Source organism: Schistocerca gregaria, chromosome 1 (genome assembly GCF_023897955.1).
Source record: "Schistocerca gregaria isolate iqSchGreg1 chromosome 1, iqSchGreg1.2, whole genome shotgun sequence".
Lineage (NCBI taxonomy): Eukaryota > Metazoa > Arthropoda > Insecta > Orthoptera > Acrididae > Schistocerca > Schistocerca gregaria.
The window spans coordinates 489,880,626-489,898,009 of NC_064920.1; the positions used below are offsets into that span (position 1 = coordinate 489,880,626).

General features: G+C 38.5%; 1 protein-coding gene across 1 annotated transcript in view; it reads right to left on the reverse strand.

The window, feature by feature from the left end:
* The window catches only part of LOC126355025 (dynein axonemal intermediate chain 3-like), a 199,146-nt gene that overhangs the window by 31,358 nt on the left and 150,404 nt on the right, over positions 1-17,384 (reverse strand). Inside the window, exon 10 of the mRNA XM_050005208.1 lies at positions 1,905-2,255. Coding sequence (XP_049861165.1) covers positions 1,905-2,255 — 351 coding nt within the window. The remainder of the gene's footprint in view (positions 1-1,904; positions 2,256-17,384) is intronic.

A 17,384-nucleotide genomic window follows, 5' to 3' on the forward strand; every position in this document is an offset into this window, starting at 1 on the left:
TCTTCGGGAACTTTAACTTGTATGGTGTCCAAGTTTAAAAAACTTTAATTTTAGATTGTCCCATCAGCATTTGACTTGGCTGTTATTATCTTTGTTCTACCAAATCTAAATGAACAAGTTCTTGTCTGCCAAACTAGGCAGACACTACAGGAAACTCACAGTTAATCCATTAGCTTCATGACTGTCAACTGACCAAAGACAAATACCCCTGTGCCTCAACAGTGATGACACCTGAATTATCCCTGCTGTGGCTGTCACAATCAGCTGCAGTAGGGATATTTCCGGTTCTCTGGCCACTGTATCTGGCAGTTAATTGTCCTGAATTCAAATATGCCTTGGTATCCAACACAGTGATTAATTTTGGACATAATTTGCATACTTTTTTATTTAATTGTAAAATTACAAGCAGACTTAACAGCTGGTCATTGCTTATCTGCAGGGGGATAAATTACAGAAAATGTTAATAGACACATATGAAAGTAGAAAATAATAATATTTAAAATAAAAAGCTTTTCTTTGTCTACCATTATCCTCAGAACAGATACGTCCCTCTGAACCTATGTTGTGAGCAGTCCACCTCTTCTACTCTAGCTTTTTCCAAACTACACATCTCTCTCTTCTTGGAAAAAGAAACTAAGTGCTCCAAAAGATATAAGCAGTTTTTTTAAAAAAAATCTCTTAAATGTGTCTAACGTGTCTATTGGCAGTACTTAAAAATTTCCCTTGTGAAGGTTCTTGTCATAATATTACATTTCTGTCAAGCAAGTTTCGCTTTTGATACAATAAACATTTTGACAACTTTTCTTAAAGGAAGGCAACAATATTTATTAAAGGAAAACAGTATTCATACAGTTCCATACTGTAGTTACCCTTAAGAAATTAAATTACATTGCAGAGGATGCTGGGTGTAATCAACATTCAGGGATGAAAAGATTAGCAGAGGATAAATGTAATGTAAAAAGCTTGATAACTTATTTATAAAATGAAAGAGAGAGAGATAATGAAAGCGAAGGTCAACATGTGAATTTTTTCAAATGTCTTGGGACTAGAGGTCACTGGCCTGTTGGTTTTTTGTCAGTTTGGCAATGCAATACCATTTCTTCAAGTATGTCATCAAAGAGCTTGGTATTGGTTCCTACCATATCTGGGAAGAGATTTATAGAATGTCTTTTGACTGAAAAGTACATGCCTGTTAGCTTTTCACAAAGAATGGCTTGAGTTCATCCAACTAAATCTCTTTGTAAGTGGCTTTTTGGACCTTGAATTCAGCTGCCACCATCCTTGGGTACAGATTTTCAGAATGCCTTCAGAATGGAGCTACTGACCTGGTAGTTTCTTTCAAAGAGTTTGTTTAGTTGGTCTGATGATCCAACTGCTTTAGCATGAGGGGTGACTTTTTGATCTCACAGTCAGCCCTGGTTATCTAGGGAAGGAGTCTTATTGGATCGCCTTTGAGGGTACTAACATGGTAGTCTTCAATGAAGACCATATTTAATTCTGCTATTTAATTCAGCTTTTGGCAGACTGACTGCACCTATCTGAGCACTACTTCCCCTTCCTCAGACTCTACTCTGGTTTGATGTTGGTCATTATCATGTTTTGGAAGAGATTGATCAGAATGTCTTATATCTGAAAATTACTCACCGGGTGATCTTCCACAAAGAGCATCTTGAATTCATTCAACTGCCCCTATTTCTGGAAGGCTTGCTGCACCTTGGTCACAATCATAACCACACTCAGAAGGGAGGACTGTTGACCTTGTAGTTTCCTCCAAAGAGCCCATTCATCTGATCTGCAATTCAGCTGTTTTTGCTTTGGGGTGGGTAGGGGGTTTCTGGACCTCAAAGTTTTCCCTGGTCCACTTTGGGAGGAGATTTGTTAGAAGGCTTCTGAAGGCTACTAACCTGGTAGTCTTCAATGAAGAGCATCTTGAGTTCTTCAATCTGGCGCTCTGACTGCACCTCTTCGAGTATGGCTTCCTCCACCTGGGTCTCCACCCTGGCCATATCTGGGAAGGCAAGTGCGAGTGTGTTGGCCAGTATGTTGGACCTGTCACGTTGCCTGGCCTTCAATCGCTGCCTCTTGAGGCGCTCCTGTTCCCTGAGCTGCTGCAGAGGCTTCTGTGCTTCTGATAGCCCACCACCCTCTCGTGCTGCCCCGCCGCCTACACGGGACAGGTACCTCCGTCGAAACCTGTCTGCACCATGTTGCTCCACCTCTGTGTCACCCACAGCAAAACGTGCAGGTTTTTTGGCCTGAAAAACATACAGTCTTTAAAATGAAATCATGCTTGATCTACAAGTAGTGACCAAAATTTTTGATTACTCATGTAATTTGAAAAAGAACAAAAGAAATGACTACATTTGTAGTCTGAAAGCCACAGTACAGTGTTGGGAATACTTTGAGTACCATTTGTTCAGTTCATGAAAGGTGCATGGGAAGAATGATTACGAGGGGTCGTCATAAGGCTTTGTCACTTTAAGAAAAAAGTGGAGACCTTCAAGTTTGCTGAGTTTATTACTCCTTCTGTACATATTCATCACATTCACCCTTCAATCAACACATTTTTCCCAATGATGGGTGACTTGACAATGATGTTGGTTGTAATAATCTGTGTTTTCTCTGTTCAGGAAAAATACCATTTTGAAATTAATCTTGTCATTCTGTAGCTATCTGACATACAATGGAGCCACAGAGTGGAAATGCTTCTTTGGATAGGTTCGTGCAATGTTTCATCTTGACAGGTTCCTGTGACCTCATCGGGTGATTTTGGTAGTATGCTCCTGTGTCAGTTTGCTCCTTGTCAGCACGATCCATTGGCACTACACTTGGAATATGGGAATGATGAACGAGAAAGATAAACTAAAAAAAGGTGAAGAAGGAAATGAAAAGATATAGTGTCAGTATTTTAGGACTTTGTGATGTGTCATGAGAGAGTGCCATGGAATGGAGCAATACTGAGTAGTGGGGCAATAGTGATTATTTGGCCTGTAGTTGAACTCTCATGTAAAACTGCAACAATAATGGAGCCAACGTGCAATGTATTAACAAAGGTAACATTTTTGTTCACTTAGTTGAGTGCCGAGGATTCGCTCAGGTGTCACCTACAATTGGCCAGTAAATGTTGTGATAAACAATCTATTGCATGTAGAAATGTTAACAGTGAAAACTACAGATGAAAAGTTGTACAGGCGGGGAGAGCGGGGAGGAGGACGAGATTAGTGTTTAACGTCCCATTGACATTGAAGTCATTAGAGATGGAGCACAATCATGGATCAGGGAAGGATGGGGAAGGAAGCTGGCCATGTCCTTTCAAAGGACCCATCCCAACATTTGCCTGAAGTGATTTAGGTAAATCACAGAAAACCTAAATCAGGGTGGCCGGAAGCGGGTTTGGAGCATCATCCTCCCAAATGCGAGTCCAGTGTGCTAAGCCACTGTGTCACCTTGCTCGGTTTTAAAGGCTGTACAAATAGAGTAAATTAATACTGTTAACTATTCCTTAGTTGGTTGGGTATCATATGAACATTTACATAATTTTCTAAGTAATACTATTGTGAAGTTACAGTGTGCTTTATATGGAAAGTTGTCTTGTTATAGGGTAATAACGACCTTGGTGAAAACATATGTCAAAAAGCTTGGGTCCATTGAAAGGTGCAAATACAGTTCCATTTTCCTAAAAAAATTCAGTAAAGGCCATGGTCAGGGGAAAATGAGCATGAGGAGAGCATCAAAAGAGTGTGCTGTACTGTACACAACCTTTAACAATAAGTTATGGAGTAAGTATAAACACAAGGTGGGTGCACCAACAGCTTTAAATAGCAAAGAGGAGAAAATGCTTGTTGAGGATCTACTGATGTGTGCCAAGAATGGTTTTCCACTCAGAAATATGGCTGTACATCACATCATACAGGGTTACCTTAATCAAGCAGGAGTTAACTAAATGGAACAAATTTTTCTGATGACAGAGGACAGATGAAGATGCTTGTCAAAAGAGGCATGAAGCATCCCAAAAGAATTTTAGACACAGCTAAAACTAGTATCAGTGTTATGATGACAGCATATGAGGGTGGAACTTGGTTACAGCCATTTTCTATTTACAAAAGTAAGCACCTGTATGATACTTGGACTGAAGGAGGTGTCAATGGGGCTGTTTACAACAGAAATGTGAATGGGTGGTTCAATCTCAACATGTTTGAATCATGGTTCATGAAAATTTTGTTGCCCTATGCCAAGAAGTTGCAAGAACCTACGAATATGATTGGGGATGACTTATACAGTCACCTCTTGATAAGCGTCATCAAACTTTGTGAGGAATATGACATTAGATATTTCCTCCTGCGTCCAAATTCAACCCACTGTTATCAGCCTCTTGACATGGCACTCTTTTGCAATATGTATTAGATGAGTGGAAGAAAACCAATAGAGGACTGATGCAGCATATCCTAAACTGTTGAAAGAAACTTTGATGAAAATAGGTATGAATTCTGCAACCAACATATTATCAAGGTTTAAAAAACTGATATTGTGCCTTTCTGTTCTGAAGAAGTGTTGTGTTAGATTTCACAAAATGAGAATGGTGTTAGCAGCGATAAACCCTCCTGTACTGCATCCTTTGAAGAACATCTCCAGCGAGCTCGAGTTGGTGACCCAGATATGAGCAGACCTGTCTGTCTTGCGAAGTGCTTGACTGTGCCTCCCGAAAAGGCATTGTGATTAAGGATTTGGTTGCTGGTGATATGGAGAACAACAAGGAAAATATGGAATCAGAAGAAGATGAAAATATGCTGGAAACAAGAAACTCAGGCTCCGAATTGCTAGAATCATGTCACTTCTTCCTCAAAGATACTACTTCAACTTCAGTCAAAACAGAAAAAGGAACAGCAGCTGTTGAGTGGTGCTCTTGTTCTTGTCACGCTAGCAGGGAAGAAAACAATTTGACATTTCATTGACCATATAATAAGAAAGACATGAAGTAACTTCACGAGAAAAAGTAACATTGGAGCCACAACCTCTTTTGTATTCCCAAGTTCTGCAGACACAATGGACATAGCAAAAGAACAAACTGTCACAGAGCTGAATCTGATGTCTTGCAAATGAGGGACGTTTACTTTCCCTGACACTGATGTTAGCATTGTGGAATAGGACTGATTGTATTGAAACAAGTGTTTAAATATGAGTATTGAATCATGTCTTAATTTTTGAAATTATTCTTGTTCGTACATTTAAACGTGTAGGCCTATTTAATTATTTCGTAACTACAGTAAAATTTTTATCGTTGTAAGCTATGGAAAAGTGTAACCCCAATAGTCAAGCAAAATAAACCCCTGATCAGAATTACCCCACACCATTGGTAACCCCAACCAGCACTTTCCCATACTCATGATATGTTCACCTGCTTCAATTTTGTATTATTATCAAATGGACTAGAAAGAGCCACTCACTTTAAATATAAAATAACATAAGTTCAGTTGTAATAGCATGGCAAATACCAGTAAAAACAACCAAAATGGTATTACTCCTTTTTATGGTATACGGTGATGTGGAAGGGAAAAGAAGGAGAAGTTGACTTATTGTACAAGAAGAATCTGAATACAAACATAATGAAGATACTGAGTGACCCTGTAGATACCTTATTTGTTCAAGTGCACATAACTGCCTGCATTGGAATCAGATGAGGAAGAGATGGACAAGATATATATGAACAGAGAGAAGATGTGTTTAAAGAAAATGGAAAAGGTTAAATAAGAAAAGTGATGATGGGAGATTGGAACAGCATGATGGCAAGATGTATGGATGGAAATGGTGTTGGAGATTATGGACTAGGATGACAAAATTGAAGATAAGATAAACTGGTGGGATTTTGAAGGGTCTTAGCTTTTAGATTACCAACATCGGATTCAGGAATCATAAATGAAGACTATTTACATGGAAAACCCAGATAATTTAAAATTTAAACAATCAAAGATTTAAAAACATCATCAGACTGTCTAAAACTACCCCTGGGGTAGATACCAATCCAGATCAGAACTTATTTGTAACAGACACAAGAACTAGGCTGGTGCAAATTAAAAAGAAACAACCTGTGAGGAAGTCAAATCTGGCTAAACTAAAAAATGGAGATGGCAAGTTCTTTAAAAATAGTATGGAAGGAAACATGGAAGTCTAATACCAAGTTTGGATATATCAGAAAAACAGTTTACCATCACAGATGAAATGCTGGAAATTTTGGAGTAAGAAGTTGCAAAACTGGAGGAATGAACAGGAATAAATCATAGAAAATGTATTATATAAAACTGCTAAGTGGAGACAATGGAAAAATGACTCTTCACAAGAAAGAAAATGACAATATAGAAAACTGAATAACGAATTGAGGGGGGCTACTGAGAAAGTAGGAGAAGACAGGATGAAAAAACAAAGTGAGGAAAGTGTAGAACAATGAAAGAACCATGAAAAATTAGCATGCAAGAAATGCTACACAAGCAGGGAAAAGCAACAATGAATGAAAATCAAGATGTATGGAAAGAGTACATTGAAGATCTATGTGTGGAGGATTAGTCTTAGAGCATGACCAAAAATGTGACAAAAATCACTGGGGACTAATAATAGAAAAATGGGAGGTGGAGAAAGTGACCCAGGATCTTAAGGAAAGGAAAGTGGTGGGTTGTGATCAAATGCCATCCAAGGCACTGAAGGCCTTATGGAATGATACTATAAATAGAGCTACAAATCTGATCAACAGAATATATGACATAGATATCTGGCTTGAAGGTCTCCCTAGGACCCTAACGCTTTCCTTACCAAAGAAATGCACTGCCAATCATTGTAAAGATTGTGTTACAGCTTGTTTTATAAGCCATGTTACTAAGGCCATGGACAGAGTAGTGCTGAGAAGAATAGAAAGGAAAATAGAGGAGAATACAGAAGAAGATCAGTTTGCATTTAGAAAAGAAAGATGGGCAGGAGATGCAGCTGGGTGTCCGAGGATGATGGAAGAAAGATTTTTGGATACGAATAAAGAAACGTACAGTTGTTTTGTCAACGGGGAAAAAGCATTTAACAGAACTGATTGTTGTATGCATGAAGATTATGAAAGATATTGGTATGGGTTCAAAGGATAGGTTGTTGATAAAGCAAACTATATATGGGACTGAATGTGGTAGTTTGAGTAGTAGAAGATGAAACTGAAGACATGGGTATTGGAAGAGTGTGAGACACAGTTGCTGTATGTTAAAAGCATTTTTCAATATACACACTGAAAAGCTAATTAATAAAGCTTGGAAAAATCAGAAGGATTTGTAGTGGGAGGAGAAAGAATAAAATCCATGAAGATTGCTGATGATATGATTGTGCTAGCAAAAATCAAGAAGGAGCCGTATTCAAGAATTTTCCCTGCTTTACCCAGATAATCATCTGTATAATGATGGTGTTAAGTGTAAATAATTGAAATAATATGTAATTTACTGGTGATTTGTCGTCTGTGAAATCTAGTGATATGTGAACTTTATAATCATTAACATTATCACTTGTAAAAAACAAAGATATTAGTGTTAATTAATTACATATATGACACATCAATGCAAAAAGAACCACTTCTTTTGTGTTGCTTGATCAGTGCCTGTTGTTACCAAGTTGTATCATTTTATGTGAGTCTTATTTTTCTGTGTAGGTCAAAGAATATTAAAAAGTATTTCTTGCATTATAACCATGTCATTTAAAAAGCTTTTCATGTCAGAAGAAAATTAAATTATTTGCAGTGAAAGTGAAATATTTAAATATGGAAGCATTTTGTTTGGTCCACAATAATTTTAAATGTCATTTTGTGTGTAATTACGATTTGATTCTCACATTCATTAGAACCTGGAGTAATTTATTAGCACAAAGTCCAATAACATTTCTGAGTACACTTCTTCCAAAAGGAAACTCGATTTCACAGTCATTCAAATTACCAAATTAATTGAGTCCAAACTAACTGTGGGCTGCAGCTATATTTTTCAGTTTTAAAATAATTTACACCAGACTTGCCTGCCTCAGCGATACATATAGCCCTACCGTAGGTGCAAGCATAATGGAGGGGTATCTGGTGAGAGGCCAGACAAATATGTGGTTCCTGAAAAGGAGCAGCAGCCTTCCCAATAGTTACAGGGGCAACAATGTGGATGATTGACTGATCTGGCCTTGTAATATCAACCAAAATGGCCTTGCTGTGCTGGTACTGCAAACGGCTGAAAGCAAGGGGAAACTACAGTTGTTATTTTTCCCAGGGGCATGCAGCTCTACTGTATTGTTATATGATGATAGCAGCCTCTTGGATATCCGGGTGTGGACTAATCAGTAGGACATCGTTACCAGGAGAAACAAAACTGTCAATCTATGGACTGGAACTTGGAATGTCAGATCCCTTAATCAGACTGGTAGGTTAGAAAACTTAAAAAGGGAAATGGATAGGTTAAAGTTACATATAGTGGGAATCAGTGAAGTTTGGTGGCAGGAGGAACAGGACTTCTGGTCAGGTTATAAATACACAGTCAAATAGGGGTAATGCAGGAGCAGGTTTAATAATGAGTAAAAAAATAGGAATGCAGATAAGTTACTATGAACAGCATAGTGAATGTATTATTGTAGCCAAGATAGATACAAAGCCCACACCCACCACAGTAGTACAAGTTTATATGCCTACTGGCTCTGCAGATGAGCAGAAGATTGAGAAAATGCATGATGAGATAAAAGAAATTATTCAGATACTTAAGGGTGCTGAAAATTTAATAGCCATTGGGAACTGGATTTTTATAGTAGTAAAGGAAGAGAAGGAAAAATAGTAGATGAATATGGACTAGGGGAAAGGAATGAAAGAGGAAGCTACCTGGTAGAATCTAGCAAAGAGCATAATTTAATCATAGCTAATACTTGTATTCAGAGAGACCTGGAGACACTAGAAGGTTTCAGATTGCTTATACAATGGTAAGACAGAGATTTAGTAACTAGATTTTAAATAGTAAGACATTTTCAGGGGCAGATGTGGACTTTGACGACAATGTATTGGTTACGAACTACAGATTAAAACTGAAGAAACTGCAAAAAAGTAGAATTTTGATGAAGTACTGAAAGACTTAAGTTGAAACAAGACCCTGGGAGCAGACAACATTCCAAATTCCATCAGACTTGAAGAAGACAGGTGTGAAAATTACCGAACTATCAGTTTAATAAGACAACGCTGTAAAATCTGAACATGAAATCTTTACAGAAGAATTGAAAAACTGGTAGAAGCCATTCTCAAGGAAGATCAGTTTCGATTCCATAGAATTGTAGGAACACATGAGGCAATACTGACCCAATGACTTCTCATAGAAGATAGGTTAAGGAAAGGCAAACCTACATTTATAGCATTTGTAGATTTAGAGAAAACTTTTGACAATGTTGATTGGACCACTGTCTTTCAAATTCTAAAGATAAGAGAGGTAAAATACAGGGAGTGAAAGACTATCTACAATTTGTGCAGAAACCAGATGGCAGTTATGAGAGACGAGGGGCATGAAAGGGAAGCAGTGGTTGAAAAGGGAGTAAGATGGGGTTGTAGCCTATCCCTGTTGTTATTTAATCTGTACACTGAACAAGCAAGTAAAGAAAGCCAAAGAAAGATTTAGAGTAGGAATTAAATTTCAGGGAAAACAAATCCAAAATTTGAGATATGCCAATGCCACTGTAATTCTCTCAGAGACAGCAAAGGACCTTGAAGAACAGCTGAACAGAATGGACAGTGTCTTGAAAGGAAGATATAAGATGAACATCAACAAAAGCAAAATAAGGACAATGGAATGTATTCAAATTAAATGAGGTGATGCTAAGGGAATTAGATTAGGAAATGAGACACTTGAAGTTTTAAAAGAGTTTTGCTATTTGAGAAACAAATTAACAGGTCATGGTCAAAGTATGGAGGATATAAAATGTAGATTGGCAATGGCAAGAAAAAAGTTTCTGAAGAAGAAATGCACATTTAAGTGTCAGGAAACCCTTTCTGAAAGTATTTGTATGAAGTGTAGCCATGTGTGGCTGTGAAACATGTACGATAAATGATTCAGACAAGAAGAGAGTAGAAGCTTTTGAAATGTAGTGCTACAGAAGAATTGTGAAGATTAGAAGAGTTGAAGACATAACTAATGAGGAGGTATTGAAGAGAGTTGGGGAGAAGAGAAATTTGTGGTACAACCTGACAAAAAGAAGAGATCAGTTGATAGGACACTTTGTGAGGCATCAAGGGATCACTAGTTTAATACTGTAGGGAAGTGTTGGCGGTAAAAATTGTAGAGGGTGACCTAGGTATGAAGACAGTTGGCAGATTCATAGGTATGTAGGTTGCAGTAGTAGTTACTCAGAGATGAAGAGGCTTGCACAGGATAGAGTGGCATGAAGAGCTGCATAAAACCAGTCTTTGGACTGAAAACCACAACAATAACAACAACAAAGTAAATGAAAGTTAATAGCATTATTAATCAATCCAGTCTTTTACAAAAGCAATTAAAATTGAATCAGAGCTATATGTTGGCCCTAGTTTTCTTGTAATGCTATAATCAAATTACTTTTAAAGGTCATTATTGATCACACAAATTTTATGTTTCACTATTATTTTTTGGCTACTTCCATCTTCAGATCAGTTATAAATAGAAAAACAATGATGTAACCATCTAAGAAAAATAAATATTTACATGGTTAACAGCCATGCATACCAGCCATACATACCATAAAATATTATGATGTAGGCATCAACGACAAAATCTATACAGCCAGGTACATAGTAAGTGATGGTAATGGCCAAGATGTGTCTAGTATTTATACAAATAACTGAGGCTAGCATAGGGCACTACAGCTAGGGTACACGAGTAATCAGAATCATAAATTTAATAGCTACAGTGAAGTATGTATAGTCATTAAGTAAAATTAATTCATAGTGCAAAATGTGGGTAAAGTGTTTGGAATGAAGCTGAATATTGGCAAGAGCAAAGTAATGAAAATCAGATATGATGATGACACAATTTATACATCACTAGATGGAATAGTATTAGAACAGGTTTGGTCATTCCATTATTTGGGAAGCTTGATAGCTTCCAGCAGAGGTCATACAGACAAAATGATATGCGGAACCTCCATGGGAAACAGACATTTTGGGAGAGTGAAAGGTTTGCTGACAGTTAGAAGCCTTCTTATTACATTAATGGAGAGCCTCAACAAATGTTTTGTGTGGACTGTGGTGTTTTATTGTTCAAAAATGTGGACAGTTAGACAGAAGGAGCAAAAACATTTAGAAAGTTTTGAAATGTGGTTATGGGGAAGAGTGGAGAAAATGAAATGGAGTGACTGTATGAGAAATGAGGTGGTCCTGAGCAGGGTAGGAGAGGAGAGGAACATCACAAGGATGGGAATGATACAGAAGAGGAAAACCTCTTGGATGGGACATATTATGTAGGCATTGTCTACTATAGAGAATCATGGAGGGAAAAGTAGAAGGAGGGGAGGGGTGCGGGATTACTTTATCAGCAGTTCACCTTTTTTGGATGTGTTTATGTGGAGAATCCACACAAAGAAGTCATCTGGATTGGCTTAATACAGCTGCAACATTTCTATTGCTGCCTCAATTCAGTAGGATTTTTGATTGGGTGTGAATAGTTCCAGAACCCACTGGACAATGACCTCTGTCACTTTTGAAACATCATGCAAGATGATACAAAAGTGATTTTCACTTTTTCCACTATTACCTCAAATTGTAGTACAGTCTTAGAGAAGTGGGGTCTCAACTTTTCTTGTGATTCCTGGTTCCTCACAGAGAGACTGTGTGCCACTTTGTTCTTTGTCACTCAGGCTTCTGCTTGGCTTAAACATTGTTTCCATACAATTCCACCAACTAATCATAGATTGTTGTAATTTTGTTCCCCTTCGAATACAGAAAATGATTTAGTGCACAATGCACTTTCTACTTTATCAATGGGCTGTGTCATTTTGTTTTGGCTCCTCTAGGAGTGTGCTACCATACTGTGACATGAGGATTTCAATGTACAAAAACAAAAAAAACTGAAATTTCTTGGCAGATTAAAACTGTATGCCAGACTGATACTTGATCTCAGGACCTTCGCCTCTACCGACTGAGCTATTCACGAAGCACGACTCATGGCCCATTCTCACAGTTTTACTTCTGCCAGTACCTCATAACCTACCTTACAGACTACTGGTGGAAGTAAAGCTGTGAGGGCAGGTTATGAGTCATGCTTGTGTAGCTCAGTTGGTAGAGCACTTGCCCCCTAAAGGCAAAGGCCCCAAGTTTGAGTACAGGTCCAGCACATAATTTTAATCTGCCAGGAAGTTTCATATCAGCACACATTCTGCAGCAGAGTGAAAATTTCATTCTGGAGAAAAAATAAAATTACTGGTACATAACTTTTCAAGTTAATGATGAACACTTTATGATTACACTTCACATTGGTAATCCTCATGTGAGAAGTAAGTCGCTTGACTCTTCTCGGAACATATGCTCTTTAACAAAAGCTTCCCCATGATACATAATTGCTTTCTAGCACTGGAGTTGGATGAACACTTCAGTAAGAACACACGATGTTATGAATCCTACACAGTACAGGCGCAGGTTAATGAAAATAACTCAAGAATGGTCAGAAGGGTGTTTTGTAAGGTACTTTCTTTATGAATTAATTACATTTATTTCAGATCCTTCCATACAATCTCAGTCTTGTATCTACCTTTACTACAACTTGTTTAATGAGTCCTTCTACCTTAGATAGCTCCATATAGATATTCCTACATATTTTATAGTTGTAAATGTTTTCAGTGGTTGCTTGCCAGTGTTGTAATCAAACAGCAATGTGGATTTCCTTCCTCTTTAGGCATGATGTAAATATAACATTTCTTTGAGTTGAGGGTCAATTGCCAATCTGTCAATATTCTAAAAGTCTTTCTCCATTTCAAGAGAATTCCCTTGTGTTTCAGCTTTGTAAATATACATCTGTGTGTACATACATACTGTGTAAATCAATATGAAGGGTACTGTACTACATATTAGGTTTCTTCCCATTCAATTCAGGTATGGAGTGCGGGAAGAATGACTGCTTAAATGCCTCTGTACAAACTGTAATAAGTCTAATTTTGTCTTTATGCTCACTAAGAGCATCACTGTAGAATATTCCTAGATATCTCAATACTGGTTCTTGAGATGATGTAAGCATGCTTTCTGGGTATAGCTGAAGTTTGTCTTTAAGCATCTGTTGAAAGAGTTCTATTTCATGCTTATCAGCATTTCTGTGATTATCTTCTGATATTGCACCATTAGGAAATCGTGTCAAAGTCAGATTGAATATCTGTGCACTTAATTTTGAAACAGTGTTTCACTACAGATAAATACACCACCAGCAAAAGTTCTGAGGATGCTATTAATATTGTCTGTCAGCTCATTAATACATAACATCAGCAGCAAGGGGCCCCACACAGTTATCCAGGGCATGTCTAAAGTTCCTTCTACATCTGTCACTGACTTTCCATTCAAGACAACATGCTGCATTCACACTATCAAAAAATCCTCAATCCAGTCACAAATTTTACCTAATACACAAATTTCAACTGATACCCCATATGATAGTACTTTCATTATTAACGACTGGTGTGTACTGATTTCAGTTTTTCAAAGTCAAGAAATCCTGCAACTCTCTGTTTGCCTTAATCCATGACTTTTTGTTGTCTAATATAATAATAATAATAATAATAATAATAATATTTATTCAACATCGAATAATCAAATAGAACTTGGGTAGCAGACATGCACAACAAAAAGACTTCTATACATTTGGGCTTTTGGCCACAAGGCCTTCTTTTAAAGTAGAAAACAAACACACACACACACACACACACACACACACACACACACACACACACACACACACAAGCACAACTCACACCCATGTGACCACTGTCTCTGGCTACTGAGGCCAGACTATGTATAGCAACTGCACCTGATGGGAAAGCAATCTGTGGATGATAGCAATAAGGAGGAGGTGGGACCAAGGAGGAGGAATGGTAGCCAGGTAGGGGTGAGGGAAGGTATAGTGCTACTTATGAGCTTGTGCATAGATGTGGTGGGGACAGAGTTGGGTTGCAGGTTGCAGTTGAAAGGTTTGAGGGGGAGAGGGGGGGAGGGATGGAAAAGGAGAGAAATAAAGGAGGGGAAACAGATTAGTGAGCACATTTGTTAAATAAGAAGGCTGTGCAGGGCTGGAGTGGCAGTAGGGAAAGGGATAGGTAAGTGAAGGATGGGGACTAGCAAAGTTTGAGGCCATGGGGGTAACAGGAATGTAGGCTATATGGAAGGTACAGTTCCCACCTGTGCAGTACAGAAGTATTCAGATGGCACTGGCTTGTGAAGCAGTTATTGAACTGAAGCACATTGTGTTGGGCAGTGTGTCCAGCAGGTAGGTAGTCCAGTTGTCTCTTGGTCACTGTTTGTCACAGGCCATTCACATGGATAGATGGCTTTTTCATTGTCATGGCCACATAGAAAGCAGCACCATGGTTGCAGCTTAGTTTGTAAATCACTTGACTACTTTCACACGCTGGACAAAGTAGTGTCAGGAGGATATATGGGACAGACCTTGCATCTAGGGATATAGCAGAGATATGAAACATGAGGCAAGGGGTTGGGAGCAAGGGTGGAGGAGGGATGTACAAGGATACTGTGTATGTTTTTTAGAGGCAACAGAATATCACTGGGGGAGGGTGGGAAGGATAGTGGGTAGGATATTTCTCATTTCAGGGAATGACAAGAGGTAATTGAAACCTTGGTGGAGAATGTGATTCAGTTGCTCCAGTTCTGTGTAGTACTGATTCATGAGGAGTGTTCCCTTGTGCCCAGGTGTTGGGTGTGTGGGAGGTGGTAGGTGGCTGGAGAGATGAGGCGTGGGAACTCTGTTTCTGCACAATGTTACATGGATAATTTTGGTCTGTGAAGACCTCAGTGAGATCCTTAGTATATTTGGAGAGGCACTGCTCATCACTATGGATGTGACACGCATGAGTGGCTAGTCTGTATGGAAGGGACTTCTCAGAACGGAATGAGTGGCAGCTGTCAAAGTGGAGGTATTGTAACCACCAACAAAAGATATCCAATGGACAACCAAGACACTCTGCACAACCACCTGAAGGCTGTAAATCTTCATCCAGACATGGTCCACAATAGAACAAAATGGAGACAGCGAATCTACTCAGCTGCCCCTGCCCCAAGATGGAACGAACACTGAAGACAAAGAAGAAGAAAATGGAAAGGAACCCGACTGTCTGCTAGTGCTCATAGTACAATGCCGGACCAAGGCAGAACATTTCTTGTTGGCTACGTTCTGTTTACGAATCAAGATTGCTGACAATATTAGCGATCTAACAATAGTGCCTCTTAAGTAGTGAGGCAAAGTTTTGTGTTGTGTGCGTCAGTTCAGAAATAAATAACAACGAAACACTGTATCCTGTTTTGTGCAGCATGGCTCTTAAATATCTGGAAATGGTAGAATCCTCCATTTCTTCTGAAGACTGTTTTCTAATGTGAGAGACCCAGTAACAGCTTACTGTTCTTCAGTCCAATTTCCGAAAATGTTTTTGGGCTCGTAAGCGTATTCACTGCAGTATTTGTATTAAAGACAACGATATTAATTAGCTTTACTAATAACTGTTAAATAAATGTGTATTTGTGCAGAAAATAAGAAATGGTAGTTTCACCAAAATTAGCAACATTTCAGAACGAAATTTCTTGGCAGATTGAAACCGTGTGCTGGATGAGGCTCGAACTCTGGACCTTTGCCTTTCGCAGGCAAGTGATCTGGCATCTTTTATTAGTTACAAAAAGAGAAATATTAGTGTGATAGCGTCACCTTGATCTTTGTAGAACAAATATTTTTAGTATAAAAGCCTAGAAATATGAGTGCTAAAATTCGGAAGTGTGTCTTGCATTTGGCAGAAGTTGAAAGCAGTTATGTGAAGTCCTTTGCTCGCTACTCTCTATACGCCATATTAGATTCATCGTATTTCTGTCATTTCTGTACTATAACTTGCATGTTCCGGCAGTGTGCCATTTTGAGACAAAGGTGCAATGAAGATTTATCACTCTGGGTGAGATTTGTTATAGTTAAATGTCAATAAATTACACATTGTCTAAGAAAATTTACTATCAACAGTTTTAAGGCATTAACATTTATGCATATGTGGTGGTCATGTATGTGGTTACACACGTAGAGTCGATGAAGTAGGTTCCCGTTTAGACACATGCCAATATTTTTTTCATCTTTCTGTTTTTAACATATCCTGGGAGCTTCTTATTCGTGTAACAGAAATATAATCTACAATATTCGATGTTATGGATATAAGAGTGTGCTCTCTCGGTAACAGTTTCTTCCATTTTGTGACTTCAGCCTAATTAAAAAATGGAAGATAAAATTGCTGCTAGTAGATACAACCATCAGCGACATTTATATTCCTTCTTATCACAAATGTTTGTCCCTTTTTTCCGAATATAACGCGATTTCCAAGAGTACGATTAGGCAGGAATCTATTAAACGGCTACAGCTTAAACTGTCGCGAGTGAAACGAGCAGCAGTGATACACGTTTTCTTCAATGTCACAAATATTTGGCTGTTTGGTGGGTAGTACTCTAAGAGTACAGTTTAAAATTCTTCGAGTAAAACGACAGACAATGATTTTTATAGTCTCGCCTGTCACCAGTGGTTTGCTGTTTATTCGGAATACTGTATGTCGCTATTTTCGAGGATGTACTTGGTAGAAACCTAAGAGCACTACTTAAATATTTATAGTCTTGTTTGACACAAATATTTTGCAGCAATCGAATCCTTACCAACGCTTTCGTTAATTTGTGGGTGAAGACAAATATCACACCACGTGAACGAGGGACGTCAGTGACCACTGTCAGATTTCACCCGAATGCCAGATGCGCTTCCGATTTTCATGCACTGGTCTAAAAATAAAGACGCAAGATAATAATCGACTAATCGATAATTAGGATGTAATTATTCGGCTGATTTACCCTTTACTTGTATAATGTCGCGTGACCGGTAGCGTTCGAACATTGTTGAACGTAATAACGAGGCAAGACAAAGGCGCGCTCAGATTCGATAGTTGCAGAGAAGCAACGATGCACAAGATGTACGATTTCCTACGTCATCCTGCGTCTGGAGACCCAGAATCTACTCTGTAGGAATCAACATGGATTCCGGAAACAGCGATCGCGTGAGACCCAACTCGCTTTATTTGTTCATGAGACCCAGAAAATATTAGATACAGGCTCCCAGGTAGATGCTATTTACCTTGACTTCCGGAAGGCGTTCAATACAGTT